General features: G+C 51.5%; 9 protein-coding genes across 9 annotated transcripts; 3 read left to right on the forward strand and 6 right to left on the reverse strand.

Moving 5' to 3' along the window:
• Window positions 1-307: 307 nt before the first annotated feature.
• On the reverse strand, window positions 308-2,036 carry NCS54_00933500 (beta-tubulin family protein; the record flags this gene model as incomplete). The annotated part of the gene is made up of 7 exons (XM_053154686.1): window positions 308-886; window positions 947-1,245; window positions 1,302-1,614; window positions 1,684-1,738; window positions 1,795-1,862; window positions 1,933-1,956; window positions 2,025-2,036. 7 exons carry the CDS (start codon window positions 2,034-2,036, stop codon window positions 308-310), a joined length of 1,350 nt encoding a protein of 449 aa, XP_053010661.1.
• Window positions 2,037-2,869: 833 nt separating this feature from the next.
• Window positions 2,870-4,154, forward strand: NCS54_00933600 (Hypothetical protein; the record flags this gene model as incomplete). The annotated part of the gene is made up of 5 exons (XM_053154687.1): window positions 2,870-3,135; window positions 3,190-3,212; window positions 3,276-3,643; window positions 3,707-3,747; window positions 3,803-4,154. 5 exons carry the CDS (start codon window positions 2,870-2,872, stop codon window positions 4,152-4,154), a joined length of 1,050 nt encoding a protein of 349 aa, XP_053010662.1.
• Window positions 4,155-4,329: 175 nt separating this feature from the next.
• NCS54_00933700 (Hypothetical protein) lies at window positions 4,330-5,265 on the reverse strand (the record flags this gene model as incomplete). The annotated part of the gene is made up of 1 exon (XM_053154688.1): window positions 4,330-5,265. One exon carries the CDS (start codon window positions 5,263-5,265, stop codon window positions 4,330-4,332), a length of 936 nt encoding a protein of 311 aa, XP_053010663.1.
• A 605-nt stretch (window positions 5,266-5,870) lies between these two features.
• NCS54_00933800 (2EXR domain-containing protein) lies at window positions 5,871-6,812 on the forward strand (the record flags this gene model as incomplete). The annotated part of the gene is made up of 1 exon (XM_053154689.1): window positions 5,871-6,812. The coding sequence occupies one exon, from the start codon at window positions 5,871-5,873 to the stop codon at window positions 6,810-6,812; it is 942 nt and encodes a 313-aa protein (XP_053010664.1).
• Window positions 6,813-7,412: 600 nt separating this feature from the next.
• Window positions 7,413-8,075, reverse strand: NCS54_00933900 (Hypothetical protein; the record flags this gene model as incomplete). The annotated part of the gene is made up of 4 exons (XM_053154690.1): window positions 7,413-7,500; window positions 7,552-7,656; window positions 7,707-7,834; window positions 7,893-8,075. The coding sequence occupies 4 exons, from the start codon at window positions 8,073-8,075 to the stop codon at window positions 7,413-7,415; spliced, it is 504 nt and encodes a 167-aa protein (XP_053010665.1).
• Window positions 8,076-10,928: 2,853 nt separating this feature from the next.
• On the forward strand, window positions 10,929-12,846 carry NCS54_00934000 (M20-dimer domain-containing protein; the record flags this gene model as incomplete). Its single annotated transcript, XM_053154691.1, has 3 exons — window positions 10,929-11,317; window positions 11,377-12,581; window positions 12,638-12,846. The coding sequence occupies 3 exons, from the start codon at window positions 10,929-10,931 to the stop codon at window positions 12,844-12,846; spliced, it is 1,803 nt and encodes a 600-aa protein (XP_053010666.1).
• A 534-nt stretch (window positions 12,847-13,380) lies between these two features.
• Window positions 13,381-14,137, reverse strand: NCS54_00934100 (Pectate lyase; the record flags this gene model as incomplete). Its single annotated transcript, XM_053154692.1, has 2 exons — window positions 13,381-13,883; window positions 13,939-14,137. 2 exons carry the CDS (start codon window positions 14,135-14,137, stop codon window positions 13,381-13,383), a joined length of 702 nt encoding a protein of 233 aa, XP_053010667.1.
• A 1,760-nt stretch (window positions 14,138-15,897) lies between these two features.
• Window positions 15,898-16,422, reverse strand: NCS54_00934200 (Hypothetical protein; the record flags this gene model as incomplete). Its single annotated transcript, XM_053154693.1, has 1 exon — window positions 15,898-16,422. The coding sequence occupies one exon, from the start codon at window positions 16,420-16,422 to the stop codon at window positions 15,898-15,900; it is 525 nt and encodes a 174-aa protein (XP_053010668.1).
• A 1,145-nt stretch (window positions 16,423-17,567) lies between these two features.
• Window positions 17,568-19,148, reverse strand: NCS54_00934300 (Hypothetical protein; the record flags this gene model as incomplete). Its single annotated transcript, XM_053154694.1, has 1 exon — window positions 17,568-19,148. The coding sequence occupies one exon, from the start codon at window positions 19,146-19,148 to the stop codon at window positions 17,568-17,570; it is 1,581 nt and encodes a 526-aa protein (XP_053010669.1).
• Window positions 19,149-19,547: the final 399 nt, after the last annotated feature.

A 19,547-nucleotide genomic window follows, 5' to 3' on the forward strand; every position in this document is an offset into this window, starting at 1 on the left:
ACTCTTTATTGAGATGCTTCGGGCCCCGGATATGTCATTCAAGCCCTGACCCACTACCCGTGAGCCAGCTTGCATACGTAGTCACATGGCATTTACATCGGGGTATGATCAAGCCGATTCCCGATGGTAGGGGTCGGTGTAGGTCAGAGAGTGTTCATTCGTCTAGTCACATCAGTTTGGAGCATACACATCACAAAGCTAGCATATGGACCTTTGTCTCGCCAATTAGGTATATAAAATTTGTGGCGAGGTCATGATAGACAAATAGTCTGGTGGTCGAAAGTAAATCACCTCATCTGAATCGACTCTACTGCTCCTCCTCAGCGTACTCCTCCTGGGGGTACTCCTCGTCGTAGGCCTCGTCATCGACGCCGGCCTCCTGGTACTGCTGGTACTCCGAGATAAGATCGTTCATGTTGGACTCAGCCTCGGTGAATTCCATCTCATCCATACCCTCGCCAGTGTACCAATGCAAGAAAGCCTTGCGACGGAACATGGCAGTGAACTGCTCACCAACACGCTTGAAGATCTCCTGGATAGCGGTCGAGTTTCCGACGAAAGTGGACGAGATCTTGAGACCCTTGGGAGGAACAGAGCACAGAGTGGTCTGAACGTTGTTGGGAATCCACTCAACAAAGTAGGCAGAGTTCTTCTGCTGAACGTTGCGCATCTGATCCTCAACCTCCTTGGCGGAAACGCGACCGCGGAAGATGGCCGAGCAGGTGAGGTAACGGCCGTTGCGGAAATCGGAACCGGCCATCATGTTCTTGGGATCGAAGAGCTGCTGGGTGAGCTCGGGGACGGAGACAGCGCTGAAGGCGTGCGAGCCACGGCCAGTGAGAGGAGCGAAGCCAACCATGAAGAAATGGAGACGAGGGAAGGGGACCTGGAAAAGGAAATCAGTCAACAACATGCATCTTTGATCAATCGAGTTGCATAGACTTACCATGTTGACGGCCATCTTGCGCAGGTCGGAGTTGAGCTGTCCGGGGAAGCGCAGAGATGTGGAAACGCCAGACATGACGGTGGAAACGAGGTGGTTAAGATCACCGTAGGCAGGGTTGGCCAGCTTGAGAGTACGCTTGCAGATCTCGTACAGAGCCTCGTTATCGATACAGAAGGTCTCGTCCGAGTTTTCGACCAGCTGATGGACGGAAAGAGTAGCGTTGTAGGGCTCAACGACGGTATCGGACACCTTGGGCGAAGGGGCGACACTGAAGGTAGCCATCATACGATCGGGGAACTCTGGAGAGGTGATTAGCAGATGGAACTGCGTGTCATGTCAGTGATTGAGCTCTTACCCTCACGGATCTTGGAGATCAGAAGTGTGCCCATGCCGGAACCGGTACCACCACCGAGAGAGTGAGAGATCTGGAAGCCCTGGAGAGCATCACAGCCCTCGGCCTCACGACGAACGACATCAAGGACCTGGTCAACCAGCTCAGCACCCTCGGTGTAATGGCCCTTGGCCCAGTTGTTGCCGGCGCTCGATTGTCCAAACACAAAGTTGTCGGGTCGGAAGAACTGTCCGTAGGGACCGGAGCGGACAGTGTCCATGGTGCCGGGTTCCAGGTCGACGAGAACGGCTCGGGGAACATACTTGTTGCTGGATGCCTGTGGGAAGCTCGATCAGAGACCGAGACACGGATTGAGTTGGATCATGTCACGCGATGTCGTGTGTACCTCGTTGAAATAGACATTGATACGGTCCAGCTGGACGTGGTCGTTACCGTTGTATCTGGTCTAAGCGTGAGAAGAGGACGACGAGACGGTCGGTTCGAGAGGGTTGCCTACACGCCGTTGGTGTCGAGGCCGTGCTCGCCCGCAATCGTCTGCCAGAAGGCAGAACCGACTTGGTTACCCTGCGAAGGTTAGGTTAGCAACAGAGCGACACAAAGGTGGCACCATGGAAAGGGGCAGATAAATACGTACACATTGGCCGACCTGGAGGTGAACCTGCGAGGCGAAGAGAGCTGGATTAGCACACAGACGGTCTAGCAAGAACGGACAGAGGGCAAGCTCACAATCTCGCGCATGGTGGGCAGAGCTTAATCGGTGTCGTGAAGGTGTTTGGGTGAGGGAGGAAGACGTTCTTAGATGGCGTCGTGTGAAAATTAAAAGAACGCGGGAGCGGTGAACAACGAGGAGGTGTAGTGGGTACCTGGCCAGCTGTCTAATGAGGGTGCTGACTAAGGGAGTTAGGCGAGTATTTCTGTACCGGGGATATCCATGCGAGCTAACGCATAACGGGGCTGGTGAGATGCCAGCGGTGCAGAGACGAATGAGGAGGATTAAATCTATGAAGAACGGATAAAAAAGTTATAAAAGAAGTAAGAGAGCGGACGATGATCATGTTAATTATTCTCTCGATATAAATACTCCATATCGGCAAGGTTGTATGTTCAAATCAAGACCAAAACTCCCCCTCCACCAGCCACATGTTACTGTCCAAGCATTCAACGCTAAGCTTCTCACTGACTGCTGTCAAAAACGCACTGTCTACCTTCTGCCTCTGCTCGCCAGACAAGGTAGCATCAGCATCAACGCTCGTGCGTGCGTGCGTTGCTTGACTCTTCTTCCCCGCAACTTGGAATCCAGGCCTGCCACTGTGTAACTTTGCGGCTGACGCCTCACCCATCATGACTCGCGCTCACTCTTCAAACGAGTCTGGGGAATGCATCGAACTATCCGCGTTCTAGACTAGACAACCGCTACCCCGCAGTCCCAAGGTTGAGAGGGTGTGGGAGGCGACTCGTGGCGACTCGTCCCTCTTAACTGAGAGGGCACCCGCCTCGAGGAGGCAAACAAGTCTTTTTCTGTTTCTGTATTGTACCACCAGTTCGTGATTGTGCTGCCGAATCTGGCCAAAATGTCGAGCAATGGCTTCCTCGTCCCGGACTCATACGTCTTTCACGCCCCCAACGATGTCGATATGAACTGCTCCAGCATCTTTTGGGGCTTTTCCTTTGCATTCGTCTTCTTCGCCGCCCTCCGAGCCGCCATTCAGACCTTGGACACATGGAGACGAAAGCGCCATGTCACGGCGTACCTCGTCATGATCTGGGTTGGATGGGCAGTGAATATCGTGCTTGGTGCTTTCGCTTGGTGTTTTCAACGTGGATTTATTAAACCAAGGTTTGTATGCCATCCGTCTAGTAGCAGAGAGACTTACCGATGGCCCTCTTGCAGCTTTCAATTGTTCTTCCTTATAGGTAAACGAGTGCCGAACCGCCATGTTCCTTGAGAATCCATCCGCTTACACTTTGTCGTATAAGCCTGCTTCTGGTCGCTTCAGATCCAGCTTCTCACACAGATCATCGTCAACCGTCTCGCACTTCTGATGCCCAACCCCGCCGCCGTCTCCCGCCTAAGATGGGCAGTCTTCTTCCTCATATTGCTGGTCAATATCAGTGTCATGGTCACCTGGGTCCCCGCCCAGCTTCAGATCTCACACAAGTGGATGCGAATAAGCGAGATCTGGGAGAGATGCGAAATGGCCATCTTTTCCATCATTGATCTATCGCTTAACCTGCGCTTCGTCCAACTGGTCCGAAACCGGATGGTCAGTCACGGGCTCAACAACAAGTACCTCTCCTTGTTCCAGTTCAACTGTGGTATGATCCTGGCCTCCATTTCTCTCGATGTAAGCTTCTTCTATAGTCTCCTTGTCTCTTGCTGCTAGAACATTCACTAACCGCGTGCCTAGATCGCGCTCATCGGGCTCATGTCCTTGCCCAGCAAGCTTGTGTAAGGACCCAGTTCTTGACCTAAACGTGTGCCATGGCTGACCTGTTGCATGTAGTTACCTCCAATTCCACTCCCTAGCCTTTTTGGTCAAGCTGTTCATCGAAATGAACATGTCAGATCTCATCACTAAGGTTGCTCAAGACCGCAATCGCAACGGCTCAGACAGACACAGCCGAACACCACCAGCAGACCGCATTCTATCTCTGGCTACAAAGAGTGCACCCGGAAGACTCAGGGCAACTCAGGTACCCGCTGGCAATGGAAGTGTGGTTGAGGTGGGCCCGAAACGACGCTCTTACCCCGCAGACGGACGCATCCATATCACGGTCGAGACCGCGATAACTCGCAAGTCGATTGATAGTGAGGATGAAACTGCAAGTCAAAGGAGTCTAACAAGGGGGATGTGAATGTCCTTTTATTTTTAACCCATTTGTCTTTTAGCCTGTTGCGGAACTTGTAATAATGATTGAGGCTCAACTGCGCAACACGAGAGTTGGTTCTGAAACCTGCCCAGTTTTGATATCGCCCACTTGCACAAATAATTGGATTGCTTTATTTTTGCAGTTAACCACCAGTCTCACCTCAATAAGTGACCCGAAACTGCACATCCTTGCCTTCTCCGTAAAGTAGGGAGAAGTCATTGACCCAGTCGAAGAGACAAGATCCACACCCACTCCTCGCCCCAAACACATTCAGCTCAACGAGCTCCGTTGTTCCCTTGTCCTCGTCGTACAAGACGTCAAACGTGAACCCCTGTCTGAGCAGGAGATTATCGAGTTCGGCGTCCGGCTTGAGGTCGTTCATGATTTGCTGATGAAGGGCAACAATGCCAGCCCAAATCTTGTCCGCCGCTGGCTCCAACGCCGTACCCGGTCTGCAGTGGAAAAGCCAAGGCTTGTGCCAGCAGTATTGGCTCACTGCCGTGATGTTTCCGCTTTTTGGACAGCAGAACGCTCGGTATTCGCGCCTACTGTCCATCCGAGCATCGAAAGGCAATAGTGTGATGTCGACGGTTTCCGACCCGGACTCGAGACTGCTCACAATATCGTTACGTGCTCGATGCGAGGTTGTCAGACGAAGAATGATGTCGTCCGTGGAGTGAAGTGATGGTCGAGTGGGATCTCTCCATCTCCCATCTTTGGGCGAACAGCCCGTCAAGCGCATGAAGAGCCCCTCCGGTGGGAATTGAAGAGAAGAAAAGGCAGGGGCGACTTCATCCTTGAGATCTTCCTTGAGCGCGTGGCTCAACTCACCCGTGATAATGGAAGTTGCTGCGGCATCCACGAGGAGGCGAGCTTGGCCGCGAGAAAGGCGGACCGTCTGAACCGCCGACGGAGCGACGTTTCGGGTCTGAAGGATTAGCGGAAGCCACCGGGCGAAGGCATAAGGCGCCTCTGAAGGCATCGGTAGATTGACGGGGACTTGGTCTGCAGGATGGAAGCTGGTGTTGAAACGTGTAGCACGCCCATTCTTGCAGTCATCTGCGACGTCGCTGAAGTTGATCTTGACCAGTTTCATGGCTGCCTTTGGTTTTGCGCTGTGTTGGTTGAAAGAAGATCAAGAGAAGAGGGAGCCTGACATCGGTTCCTTATACCCCCAAGTGTGCGACGTCTTTGGTTTTCTGACATACTTTATGGAGAATGAGTCACTGAGAAGGCTTTATGAACCACAGCGGCTACAATAGGGCTTTGGGTCAAGCACATCTTCTTATCAGGGCTGCTTCTAAGTGCTAAGCACCAAGCTTCACCCAAGGACTTGGTCAGTACTTAAAGCACTGAGCGGGCTATCATAGATGATTTAATCAGCTCTTTTGATACCAAAAGTAGAGTAAGCTACAAAACAGTGGCTTCTGCCTGCTTGAAGCAAACTCTGGACAAGGTTCTGGGATGGGTTGTGCAGTGCAGGTTGAGAATTTCAGCGGGAAAGTTTGCCTTAAGCTTCGCCCTTTGCGAAGTTAAGTGTATGTGGTGTCTCAGACGACTAAGCATGACTTTCGAGCTGCTGGGCGAGGCAGGCAGGTATAAATAGATGCTATCCTCTACAAATAAATAAACAAAGTCCCCAGCCACATCACTCATTCCTCACCATATACCCAAGATCAGATTACTTTTCAGCATTTCGAAATGGAAAACACTTTCAATCACTTTACCAAACTCCCTTGGGAGCTTCGAAATCAAATATGGAAACTCGCCATTCGACTTCCCCTTCCAGGGGTGCACATCTTCCAAATCTATGGCCCAAAGTACGATAACGTCGTTGGCAAGAATATTGAAGTCTTCCTCCCCCATGGCTCCCCTGATGATCACCGCCTTGCTATTTCAAGGTCCAAGAACTCCTTCGCTAGCGTCACCCTCGTCGATAGAGGGTTATGGAGCGCTTGCAAGGAGTCCAGGCTCGTCATGAAACGCCATTTCAGCCGCCTCAGGTGGAAAACTCTTATGGACAAAGACTGGGGATCTTTCTGGTCTATGCCATTCGAGGAGAAACTCGAGATGCCGCTGACGGGACACTTCATAGACCTCGAAGGGCATACGAATTTCTTTACTGTCTTTCCGCACCGAGACCTCTTCATGCTCCAACCCGTAAATTTGGACACAATTGATTGGTTCAACTTCACTACTCGTCACCCCATCGCATCTGCGATACATGGTTTTGAGACTGTCAAAAACATCGCGTTGGAATATGATCCGATGTGGGGGCTCGACATGATTGAGAAGGTCGCTGGCATCTTGTCCCAGACCGCTCTGACCAATGTTTGGATTGTGGACTACAGCATCAGGCGAAAGTATGCTGTGGATATTGGGAAACTCACAACTAGAGAGGGACAGGATGTGGCTTTCTACCTGGAAGACCGACGGTTAGTTGAAGTGGAACCCTGGATGACTCGAAGTGAATGGAAGTCCATTGAGAACGATGCTGAATGCAGCGAGAGTACGACCTTCAAGAACTCTATCGACTTTATGGAACATATCTGGGGTCGGATCGGAGATAATGGAGAGCTAGAGTGGCACCAATGGACCGAGGCACCCAGGCGCATAGGCCTTCTAGGGTGTGACTGCCTCTAAGGAGGCTAGGAAGCGCTGCACCTTATATCAGAGGATTTTCATTAAAAGCAGACCTCAGTTTTAGCATTAATATGTCAAGGTTGAAGACAAGTCACACAATACACTAAAGAGGGGCGTCAAGTTTTGAACAACCCAGGTAATGGGCACTTTGAGCATGAGATATGCTAACAGTGGATGCATAATTGAATCTTTAGTAAATAACATGGCGCAAAAGCTAGAACTTGGCCTTTATTATATAGCTGCATTCGCTGTGCTGTATCTGTTGCTGCTTTCATCTATTCTCGGCCATACATGGTTCACCCAAGCAGCTACACACATCGACCATGTCATAACATTGACTATATCAAGTCCCAAATGCAGTAATAGATATGCAATGCTTCTTTAGCCTGTTAATCCACAATCTTTCTCATATGTTGCTATCATATTGGCCTCGCTTTGGCCTTGGGCAACAACAATCACTTGATAACATCCAACGCCTCCTGACGGCATTACAGATCCGCTCACAAACCATTCACTTGAAAAGACGTTCCCTGCAAGGGCTATTTTGGCAGTTATTTCACCCCCGGGTTATAGCCAGGCCATTGGTTGCCTAAAATGTGCTCACGCTGTCACACCTGGTGTGATGGGGTAGCTTGGCATGGCAGCACCCAGACGCTGTTGAAACCAGATAATAACAAATCCGACAAGACTATACCCATTCAGCATCAGTCTACGGAGGATATCAGTGTAAGAAACGTACACGGTTATCAGATTAATCACAGTCGACGCAATCCGAAATGTAATCTTGGGCCCCCATTCCTTATTCTTGATGAGCCGCTTTGCAAAAGCCACACCAAAACCGAAACTATGACCTGTCAGCTAGTACTGTATTGCATTGACCAAAGATTTACTCACGACAAGAGACAGTAGAAAGTGACAACAACAGCCACAAATATCAGTTTGGTCACAGCCCTTTTATCGCTAGGTTTAGTACTGATGATGAGCCACACAGAGGCAAAGATGAAGGGGACAAAGATGCCTGTCTGCATTTCTGTTAGTACGTAAATCCAAAATCTCGAGCCAAATGATTCATAACAACACGCAGAGTGCAAGCTCAGCGGGCTTTTTCGACTGGTTCTGGCTGTATGCGAGGGAGGCTAGAATGAGCGCCATCACATTGAGAACAGCGAGGAACGAGTGGCCCAAGGCGCAGAGATCCTTCTCGTGGCTGACCCTCTCGGGGAATTCTTTTCCCTCGGTCTCGTCAACCAAGTTTTGCGGCATTTTGGCGTCTTGATGACAGGCCTAGTTCCCTATGGTGTTGTTTCTGAGGGAGCTCGGAGGACGACTGCAATTGTTGAAAAGACGAGAGTGGACAGTTCTTTTCATCTGATGGATATTGTTACGGTAGCAATGGTTTATGGCGGTGATGTCCAGTAACGTGTCTCTGTTGTTCCTTGATTCAGTCAGGCATGGACCGGCGATCCTTGTCACATCCGGTGGGAGGGGATGATCAAGACGGCGACCAACAGGGCTGATTCGGTAGCCACCTGCATGCCAGACTTGGCTTCGCTCATTGGAACCGGAGTAAGCCCCGTGCAGATACCAGCCATTGAGGCCATCGTCACTGCTTCGCTGCCTTCGATAGAGTCAGCGGGGATCCTGTACCCAACTCGATATGATGCGCTTACGAGCTTGGTGGACTTTATCGACTATGTAGATGTCAGTGAGTGAGAGAATTGTATCAGGGATGGACAGGGCTCGAAAGCGAAAACTGGCTGGGATGTGTGTGTTGGGGACTCCGTGCAATGTCTGCGGGAATGTTGGGTCTATCGTGGATAGACTGGCTACTGTGTTCTTTGTTATAGTTGAAGCCCGGCCCTTGATGGGATAACTAAACCAGAAGACCGCTGTGTTATCGCATTGGCGCTTGAGGGGAGCAAGCGGCAGGGATGAAGGGTGAAAGCTGAGATAATCGCCATCGTGCCCATTGAAGGGTTCGAGGGGGTCTATGGTTGCTCGACCGCTTGTGATCGGAGCTGATTGAGTGGATGTCGATACTGAAAATGCGCCATTGTTGATTGATGCTGGATGGATGGATGGACATGATGGAGGTGTTGGGTTTGTTGTTCGTGTAAGGAGGTGAGGTGAGGCAGCTGGTGGTTGTATCCTCTATGCCTTCCCTTCCGAGTTCCATTACCAGTCGACCCATCCAGGTGTAAGAGGTACAGCTTGTGTGCTTCGTTCCATAACGATGAAACCAAAAGACCCCGGCGACTGAGAATGGGACGAGACATCCATCTCCACCCGAGGAAAAAAACATTCTATGGCTGCCCTGAAACAGCTTCACTCGGCGTATCAAGATGCTCCTTCGTTTCTCATGTTATGGGATACTCTACGTGAGATTATTCTACATGTCTGCTTTCCAGAGAATGATTCAACAGTATGCCAATGCCTATAGCATCGCAAACCGCAAGATTCGGAGCCTGGTGAAGATCATCTCCGACGGCCCCGGTGCAGCCAAGGACCCGTTCAGAGAGAGCAGCGCACAGGTGCATCCAGGGCATGCGCAGAAATACCCAAAAAGAGACAAGTCGATCTATTCTGCAGGCTGTACTTCGGAACACTATACGCGGCGAGAGACATGGCCGGTGAGACCAAGGTGCACTGAGAGATGTTGGGGTTTGACTTCATAACAGTGCCGAGGCCTCTCGGGGAGGGGACCTAGATCTCTGCTCCACCAACTTTCATGATACCGGCCGAGAGTCGCCCCATTGTGGCCGAAAAGAGTAGTGTGCAGGTAAACGCTTGGCGACAGGGCTCTGATCGTGACGCCAGAAGTGAGTGGATACGACGAGCCTTGAGTTCGAGTGAGACATGGGCAGCGTTCAGATTGGATTGATTCGTCATATTTTGCAGAGTGAGGATCTCACAAGCTGCAGATATGACACGAGCTTTCAATTGACGCTGCATGGCTATGGAGAAGCTGGGGCGGCAGAGCGCACCCTTACAGCCCCATATCTGCAGGCCTAGATGTCTGTACGCTAGGCACAGCGGTTGCGATCCCGTCTGTCATCACCAGAGCTACTGACGCCTCTTGTACCTGATGGTGTGACCGAGTGAATTTCTTGTTCGCCTAGGTGATGTTCTGTAGGCCGGTGGGAGTGAGACGGCTTTCGAGGTCTTGATGTTCAAGGAGCAATGCAGTCATCCTACTGAGGCCAGTCTCTCGTCAAGGCTAGCTCCAGTGGAGGTGCCAAGACGGGACGGGACGATGAACATGCAAGCATGCAGCCATGCGCTCTACGATTCGTTCCGGACCGAGCATCTGTATTTCGTCTCTCGCGCCTTCAACGATACCTAATTGTGAGTTTATAGGTCCATATATTTAATGCCCTATTCAGAGCCAAGACAAGAACCGAGCTGATCGACCTACCTATCTGACCAGATCTGCCTCAGTCGAACCCACGGCCAACTACAGCGAAACAGCATTCAATACGAGCTCTCCCGCCTCAACCTACATGCATCCCAGGTGGAGAAGATCGCCTTCGAGCCTCGATCGCCGGACAAGATGGTTGTATCCACTCGTTGATGTGCATCTGCGGGGTATTGAGAGAATATCTACTCCACATTCTGTGGACGGAAGTTCATCCATCACCATTGAGTGGAACAGCTTCATGTCAGGATGGCGATTCGTCCCCGAGCGAGAGGGGTTGTGAGACATGGTCAACGCATATGCCGATTCTTTGCGGGCCAACTGCCAAGTCATGAACGAGCCTGCAGAATGTGGTAGAGGGATGAACTCGAAACAGGCCATCTGCAAGTACCTTGGGTCCCTCAGCATCTTTCCGTCTCTCGAGTGTCTGTCGTGAAACATCGAACAGGATGAAGATCAAAACAACGCGTAGGTAGTTACGCGGCCCGGATTGCAGGTGAGGCACCACGGCGTTAGACCGGTTGTGTCAGACACGAAGCTGTCGACTGAGGACCGACAGGCCAGACGAGTGTGTCCCAAGACATGGGGGAGTATAAGAGTGCTCCAACCGGCGCTCCAGATTACATGACCATCATCCCTAATTGACGTTTTATTCTTCTTGTTAACCCGCAAAGCATAATTTACCCACCACACTCCTCAATATGAGACCCTCCGCTTGGAGCCTTGCCGTCCTCGCTGCAGCGAGCGACGTGTCTTCCCTTGCCTTCACCAACGAAAAGCAATACCGCCTTGGGCTAAACGCAAAAGCCGAGGTTGAAAAGAAGCCTGGGACAAGGCATGAAACAAAACCCGACGTCTCATGGCTTAGTTGCGAGCTCTCTCGCCCCATGGACCCCTCGGAGGACGGGTTGGTGAGCTCGGACGACCTGTTCTCGGGCGGTGATGCAATCGAGACCTTGGCCAAGCGCCATCAGCCGTTTGTCCAAATTCCCTCGGTTTGTTATGACGACTTAGGAGATGTGGATGAGGACGAACGATGGAAGCCTTTCCGTGAAATCCCCGACCTCATGAAGGAGACTTATCCGACCGTGTAAGACATTCAACATGAACCTTAAGATGAGGAGCATAGACTAACAGCATGAAATCAAGGCACAAATATGCTGCGGTAGAGACTATCAACCAGCTCGGGCTCGTTTACACTGTCAAGGGGTCCGATGATAGTCTTGCCCCGATCCTCCTGACCGCCCACCAAGACGTGGTGCCAGTCGAGGAAGAAACCCTTGATCGGTGGGAGTACCCGCCGTTCGGTGGCTACTACAAGAAGTCTACCGGATACCTTTACGGCCGTGGCTCCTCAGACAAGTCAGCCATCACCGCCATGATGTCTGCCATGGAAGCTCTTCTTTCTCAGCAAGACTACCAACCAACCCGCACTGTTGTCTTTGCCTTTGGTTTTGACGAGGAGTGCTCCGGTCGTCGCGGAGCGGGTGAGATCTCGAAGCACCTGCAGGAGAGATACGGAGAGGACGGGATCGCTGTCATTATTGACGAAGGTGGCGCTGGCCTAGAGAAGGTCGGTGACACGCTATATGCTCTCCCTGCCGTCTATGAAAAGGGCTACCTGGACGTGTGGTTCGACCTCAGTGTTGTCGGTGGTCACAGCGCTACCCCTACTCCGAACACGGCCATTGGCATGATGGCAGATGTTGTCATCGCACTGGAGGATAATCCTTTCAGTCCTCAGATCCTCGAGAATGGCCCTGTACATGAGGGATTGGTTTGCTTCACTCGCTACACACCTCGAGCCCTCCCTGCCCTCACTCAAATGATCCGCTGGGGCGACCTCAGAGGAGCAGCTCAACTTTGGGCCAAGGTCTCGCCTGAGAAGCAGTACAGCATCCAGACATCACAAGCCGTTGGCTCTTTCTGTGGAGGGAATAAGATAACGTCCCTACCCGAGTTTGTCAGCATGGGAGTCAACCACCGATTTGCACCTCAGGACAGCGTGGGCGGTATCCAACACCGCATCGCAAAACTAGCCTATGGCGTGGCCCGGAAGTACAACCTTCAAGTCGAGGCCTTCAAAGGCGATCGAGACTATATGCAATATCTTGAGGCTCATGGCATCTCCCCTGAGAGCGAAACCCCAAGGCCTTTCTGGGAGCCTGAATACAGCGGCAAGCTCATCTTGGAGGCAAGGGAAAAGCACTACCCCACGCCTGTCTCTCCCACTAAGGGCCATGTCTGGGATATATTCACTGGCACCATCCGCCACTCCCTTGCTCAGCGGGGCACCAACGTCGTCCCAGCCCCTGGCGCCATGACAGGCAACACTGATACTCGACACTACCTTGGTAGGTACTCTGATCCTGGGACGTGAATTATTTTGGCTAACATTGGGCTCTTATAGATCTGACAAGGAACATTTACAGGTGGAGTCCTGGGAGCCTCAAGTCGTTCGGCAACATCCACGGCATTAATGAAAAGCTTCTGATGAGTGAGCATGTGAACATGGCCAAGTTCTACTACGACTTTATCCGCAACTTTGACCAGGCCAATGCTTATGACCAGGAGATGAAGGAAATGAAGAAGGCGAAACAAATGCGCAAGGACTTGTAAGGGGCGGTAGAGCTGATGAACGTCAGCCGAAGAGCTCAAGGGACTTGCTTGGATTGGCAATCATTCAGATGCAACTGGTCAAACCTGTATTAGCTGGCTCTACAGGAGAAGCAAGAGGTCGTTATTTGTCCAAGGTATCTAATAGCCAACAAAAAGCACACAAGTCAATCTCTCCTGGTCCAACATTCATTCTCTGCCCTATTTACAACACCACGTTCAAGTCTTACAGTGTCTATTCTGAGAATTAGCCTAGTACATCACTGCCACTACCAAGCTGGCTCAAGTTACCATTTCCCTCTGAGGACATGGCCATCAAGATCAAGCGGAGGTCACATTGCAAACCCAGCATGAGACAGATTTATGGGTACATGCAGGACCAAGCCTGCGGGTTACTTTTATATACATCGCTAAGATAATATGTACAGGTAGCGATCCACCACTCTATAGTGTCAAAACAGATACAAAGATGCCGGCAATGGTATCATAGAAGAAGAAAACGAACAACTCAAAGCGCACAGCCCATCAACAAGCCATTTAGCACTTGGCGGCCTTGGAGGGCTCGCACTCGCCCTTGGCCTTGTCGCAGCCCTTGTAACCCTGGCACTGGGTCTTGGGGTAGCAGTTGTTGGAGTAGGTGGCCTTGTCACCGTAGTTGGTGTTGATGCCAATAAGCTCACCACCCTTGACGGCGGTGGTGCCCTCCATGTGCACGGAGCGCTTGCAGTTGGTGTTGCCCTTGCAGTTGCCGCAAGATCGGTAGACCTTGCCGTAGTCGTTGGCGTAGAAGTTGACGATGTTGACGTGACCGCAGCCGTTGTGTTGGATAACCTTGTCGGAGGCGTGGTAAGCACCACCACCGATGATGTTGGCGGTGCCGCTGCCAAGGATGGAGATGGCATCCTCGCAGACATCCTCGAACCAGGCGAACTCGATGTTGCAGGAGCCCTTGCAGTGAATACCCTCACGCTGGTTGGCACCGATGATGACGTTTCGGAGAGTAGCACCGTCCTCGAGGATGAAGACGGCATCCTTGGAACCTAGAAGTAGACTTAGAATGTGCTGCTTGGATTGTTCGGACCAGTGACAACTTACCACCCTCAGCCTGACCAGTGCACTTCACACCACGGTCGTACCGGACCCAGCCGGCATCGAAAACCTCACCCTTCTTGAGGGTCTTGGGGGCGCTCAGAGACTTGCTGCCAGTAGCCTTGGGGACACCGCCGGTGTAGCCGAGGCAAGCCATGGCCGCGGGGAGGGCGGCGAGGACAGTGACGATGCTGGGAGCGTGCATGTTGGCGGTTGTAGAAGAGATGAGGTTGTTGGTTGAGTGGTTGAAGAAGCAGGCAAGTGAATGGATTGATGAGAGTGCGTTGAGTTGAGGTGCTGAATCAAAAGCTATCCAGGCGACATTCACACATCTTTATATCGAGCCTCCGGGCTGTCGGCGTCGCACGATGGCTCCTCGTCCAGCCATCGTGGCCGATGCCTATCGGTCCTCCCGGCGGGCCTTTGCTCCGCAGCAATCTCCAGTCTCGGCGAGGGGACACGGCGGAAGAACTCGTGGCACGGCCGTGTTTCTAGTTTACTCTTTGAGGATCCCCGGGGCAGTATTTCCACCACTAGAGTGTGAAATAAGCTTCATGATAGGGCGGGACCCCCTGTCCGCCCCATCCTACGCATCCATGCGACAACCTGGATAAGCTATTGGTGCTAATGCTTAAGCTTGTTAAGGTTAACCATGTTTGAGCCCCATGCGACGCTCGCCCCCTTTGAATTAGCCAACGACGTGACGCCGGTCTGATGCAGAAAACGGTAGGTCGAAAGTGGCAGCCCAGGGGGGCATCATGCCGGATTTAGATGGCCCGACCACACGGTTCCGAGAGCTGAGAGAACCGATTGGATCGCCTCGTATTGCCCTGGAGAAGTTTGTTGTTGTAAACGGCAGCTTCGGAAGTCCGTCATCCATCCGTCAAGACGGTTGACTCCTTCATACAACGTCTGCGGTTGCATAAACATCGAGCCGTGGAGAGTTCCACCAGTGAGCTGGGTTCTCACGGCCGACCGCCCAGTCTGGAGGATCCTGGGAGGCTGACATGCACCTCGGGCAGACCGCTAGACACAGTTGAACTCTATTGAAGAGAAGGTTCATCGAGATGTGCCCGCTAAGAGATGACCGATGCACCGACTTCCGATGCTGCGACCACGGGTAGTCCCTAGTGTAGATGCAAAGTTTAAGCTTGATGATCTTTGTCAACAGAGGCAAGCAGATAGAAAATCGCGTATAGAAGCCATCTTCACACCGCAATATTGGTCGAGTAAACACAGTGGAGTTGACAATCCCGTCTCCATGGTCGACCCATGAACACGGCACTTTGAGCTGACGGGCCTGCGCCTGCGCCTGCATTGACAGAAACAATCTTACCCCTGAATGATTTCCCGCCTCACAATCATCCGGTCTTGACTGTCACATCTGTTTGCTGATTGGAGGAAGTAAAGTGCAGGCAGAGGCCCGGTTTTTGTCGGTGGGGGACAAGAAAACTCCGACCGACTCCATTTTAAAGGCGGTGGCTCCGACTCTGATTCCTACCCTACACCTAGACAACTTGTTATTGTTTTGAGAATAATAGGAGGAAATAATATCATTGTCGATGTACAGCATATATAACATTAATTAAGATGGTATTTTACATATTTATTTTGTATTAAAATGGTCCATTTCGTATTATCACGCTGTTCTTATTTTGTCTCGTCGTGTTCCATCCTTTGGCAGTAAAGTCAGATGTTGCAAGCCCCCATTTCAACAGAAATCACGGAGATCGCCAGCAATATTCTCCGCTCGCTCTTGAGTATCCGCCTCCGAGGCTTTGCTTGCCCATGTTTTCATAAACAACATATGATGTGGAACTCAGTTCTTCCTCACCGAATATTTACTCGTGTCAAATCTTCCGTGAATAGTAATCTGCGCAGTAACCAGCGGTAAAGCATGGATGTGTTGTGCTAGACAAGACCCATTTATCTGAGCTATTCTCCTTCAAAACGATATGATGTCATTCATTGCTTCGGCTTGAGAATATGATCCATGGCAAACCCCATCGCATAGTCCTTCTTTCCCAAAGGCACTCCCTCCTTTCTCAAGATGGCATAAGTCATGTTTAGGTGAAAGTAGATGTTGGGAATCGCTGCTCCCTTGGCAAACGCCTTCCCACTGATGTCCATTGTCCCTGCAGATGGCAAAGCTGTCGGCAAAACCTCCTCTCCATATCGGTTGACAGTATCCTTGTCCGCCTTTTCAAGGGTCGCCAGAACCTCGGCGATGCGTGCGTGCATGTCGGCGTATGAGACGAGGTTGTCCTCATACTGCACGGCTTCCCTCCCGGTGAGCCTGGCAAGGACGAGCTCTGTGAACCTTGTGGCTGCGTGGATCTGGAAGGTGAGGGGGTTCATATCCTCGTAGAGCCGCGCTTTTAGGAAACTTTCCGCGTTGGGTTGCTCCTCTGCTTTCTTGAGGAGACCATCCAAAGTCTCAAGGATGGTCTTTGCATCCACAATGGTTGCATCGTATAATGTGAACGCCATGGCTGATGGTTCAATAATGTTGTGTAATGGCAATGTGAGAGGAGGCGTAGGTGCGGATAATGAGGGGCACGAGGGATTAAAGCAGGCGATGCTGTGAGGATCGACATGAAGAATTCTGGACAGCGGTAAAATATTCCCCCGAAGGAGCCAGAGCTTACCATGGATGCGTTGTGGGACTTGACGGTCCAGGAAACCTATAAGGTGAGACGGGGCTCCTTTGAGCTTGTTGGCTCCAATTTGTTAGCTGTGGTATGTTAACTCATGGTAAATCTACGGCACGAACAAGTGATTGCTAGTTTCGGCGCTTGAGCCGCTCAAATCAGGTATCTGGTTGATGTTGTGCTCAAGCTTCAACGCCATTGGATGGGGGCGTCCGCAACGATGGCGGGGGAATAGCTGCCGCCGTTTCTCAACTGTAGATTGCCATATTGCTTAAATTGATCCTGTTTCCGAAATTAAATAAAAGGGCCGTCATTTTTAAGCCTATTGAAGGGGATAGAAATAACACTGGGCGGGCATCCGCCATGAGGACCCGCGTTTCCCGCGCAACTATCGTGAAGCCCCCTCTGCCCCTTATGAACGCAATCTTAGCCTCTCCCTAGCACATACGACCATACCCACCGGAGAACTCGGGATCCCGTCCGCTCTCCCATAGATAAGCCGGTGAGGGGCGGATTAGTAGTTGGGTCGGTGACGACCAGCGAATCCCCGCTGTTGTATGTTTTTTGCACTTCGTGGCTTCCTATCACCGCCTGCTGAGGGTCTCCCTTTTGGAGGCTGCCATCTCTTTTGGTCTTCTTTATAGCACCTGAATGTGCCTCGTGGACTCAATGACATTGCTTGACTGACCAGGTCGTTGTCTCCTAGCAGCACTTCGCGTTACTCTCGCTTGGTGCCCACTCCCGGTCTCCACAGCATGATGGACAAGCTATGATGCTCCTTCGCGCGTCTGTTGGCCCAGAAACATTGAAAGGCATGACGTAACATATGAGACTACCCTCTTCATATCGATCATATGGGAGCCCCCTCCATATTTCATCGGCTCTGACACCAAACATGGCCCCTATGAGATCTCACCAAGTTTGTACACACCCCCAGCCTGCTCAGTTTTCCGCCTTCCGGCGTATATCTGATCCATCGTGCCGTTACAAATCCTCGTCTAAATCCTCGTCCAAATGATAAGGAAGAGGCCCATGGCTGTAATGTTCCAACTCCCTCAGATAAGCTTCAATCGCAAGCCGGGGAGACTCGGCGGGTAGGGGATCTCTGGAATAGCTCCAGCTTCGTGTGGGAAACTCTTGATACTTAAAGTCTACCCCTACCTGGGAAAAGAAATGCTTGATTACTCCATCGTCGCAGATCTGACTTGAGTCGCATCGCAAAGCTTTGAGGTTTGGAAATAGGCCATTATCTCTCCTGGCATCGGCCAGACCAAGAAAGCCCCGACGAAGGCGTTCGGGTGGAGGAGGAAACTCGGGGTCAACGAATGTAACAGATTTGATGCTTTGGGGAAGAAGATGCACAAGAACATCCTCGTCGGATACCGTTGAGCTTGATCCATTATATACCGAGTTGGTGGTAAGGAGCAGCTCCTCCAACACGATGAACTGTTTTAAACTCGGCATTGACTCAACTTGCGAGTCTCTGTCAAAAGCAACCCTGAAACGCATGTCAAGATGCAAGGATCGCAGACTTGTGCAGACATCGGTGAGAAGTTCCACTGCTGGTCGCGGCTGCAACATCTTGGCCACGCTCTGGTCGACAGATGACCAGATAAAGGTTGTTTGGTACGAAAAGGTAGAAAGAGCGCTAGAGCACGAAGAGATGATCTTCTTGACATTAATATTGTCGTCACTTCCATGGCCACAGAAGTAAACCCCTTTGACACTTGGCATCTTGGGGTAAGAGTCTTGAGGGCCTACATGAACCGTCTCGAGATCTGGCGCAACAGCCAGGATCGAAGAAGGCACCACCGTTGCGTCAAGTGTCTTGAGAGGGATTTTGGTGATGCCAAGTGCACTGGCTGCCGCAGGGAAGACTACCTGCGGGAAGAGATGATCGCGAAGAATGAGATGTTGTAGATTTGGGAGCATGGCGACCAGAAGGACGAGAATCTCAGCCATAACAAGCCCTTGTACATATTCACTGCTCGAGTCTCCGGGCTGAAGTTGTCCAAGTATGAACCTCTGCGAGATCTCAAAGCATGCCGGGTGGCGTTCTGGCTCTTGGCACTGTTTTCTTCGTTCCCAAAAATGAGCAAAGTTGGTGCCCAAAGAGTGCAAGGCTTCTTTAACCATCTCTCGAGCGTACTCAACGTCTAATCGCAGCGATAGGTATTCATCCAAGGCCACGGTACACACCACTTGGGCGAGATCTGGCCGTGATGCTAGAGTCCGAAGAAAGGGCTCTACGCGTCGGTGCAGCGATGTGGGCTGGCGACCGACCGGAATGATGAACTCATGAAAGAGGACACCCTGAGCGACATCGCGGAACCGTCTCGAGACGAGGCAGAGGCTGTGCAGAGCCTGGCGGCCCTGCCAATATGTCGACGAGTCCGCAGATACCGTTGCTTCCAAGCTCGTGGGCTCATGTAGGCTCCAAAATGGGAGGTCAGGTCGACCATGACAGTGGAGGCAGAAGCACTCAAAGATGCGGCGCAACAGTTCTGGTGCCAGGTTCTCAAGCCTAGCAGAGAGCGACCGTCTTTGATGACGCGTTAGAACCATTTCTGTTGGCTTTGTTTGGTCGTGAAGCTGATAACTGATCGAAACGATATCCACACACACAAGCGAGGATGGTGGAAATTACCTTGATCTCGTGTCCGGGGCCAATTTCGCTTGCTCGTTTCATGTGCTCTGACTAAGCGCATATTCTGAAACATTGACATTAGCTCCTGTCATCCTTCCTCTGGTGTCTGACTGCCGTGAGTCTAGTGCGAGTTCCAAAGGAAGAAGAAGCCCAGAAAAGTTGGGTTGTAGGAGGAAACATAGCAATGCCCCTGGCTAGTACCTTCGGCCTTCAGGCCTTTGTTGCTGTGGCGGTCGGCATTATCGTAGCTCGGCTCACACCGCTCGTGTTCGAAGCTAGCTAGCACACATGTGAAGGCCTGTTTTAGCGACATACGA

The sequence above is a fragment of the Fusarium falciforme genome, chromosome 7 (genome assembly GCF_026873545.1).
Source record: "Fusarium falciforme chromosome 7, complete sequence".
NCBI lineage: Eukaryota > Fungi > Ascomycota > Sordariomycetes > Hypocreales > Nectriaceae > Fusarium > Fusarium falciforme.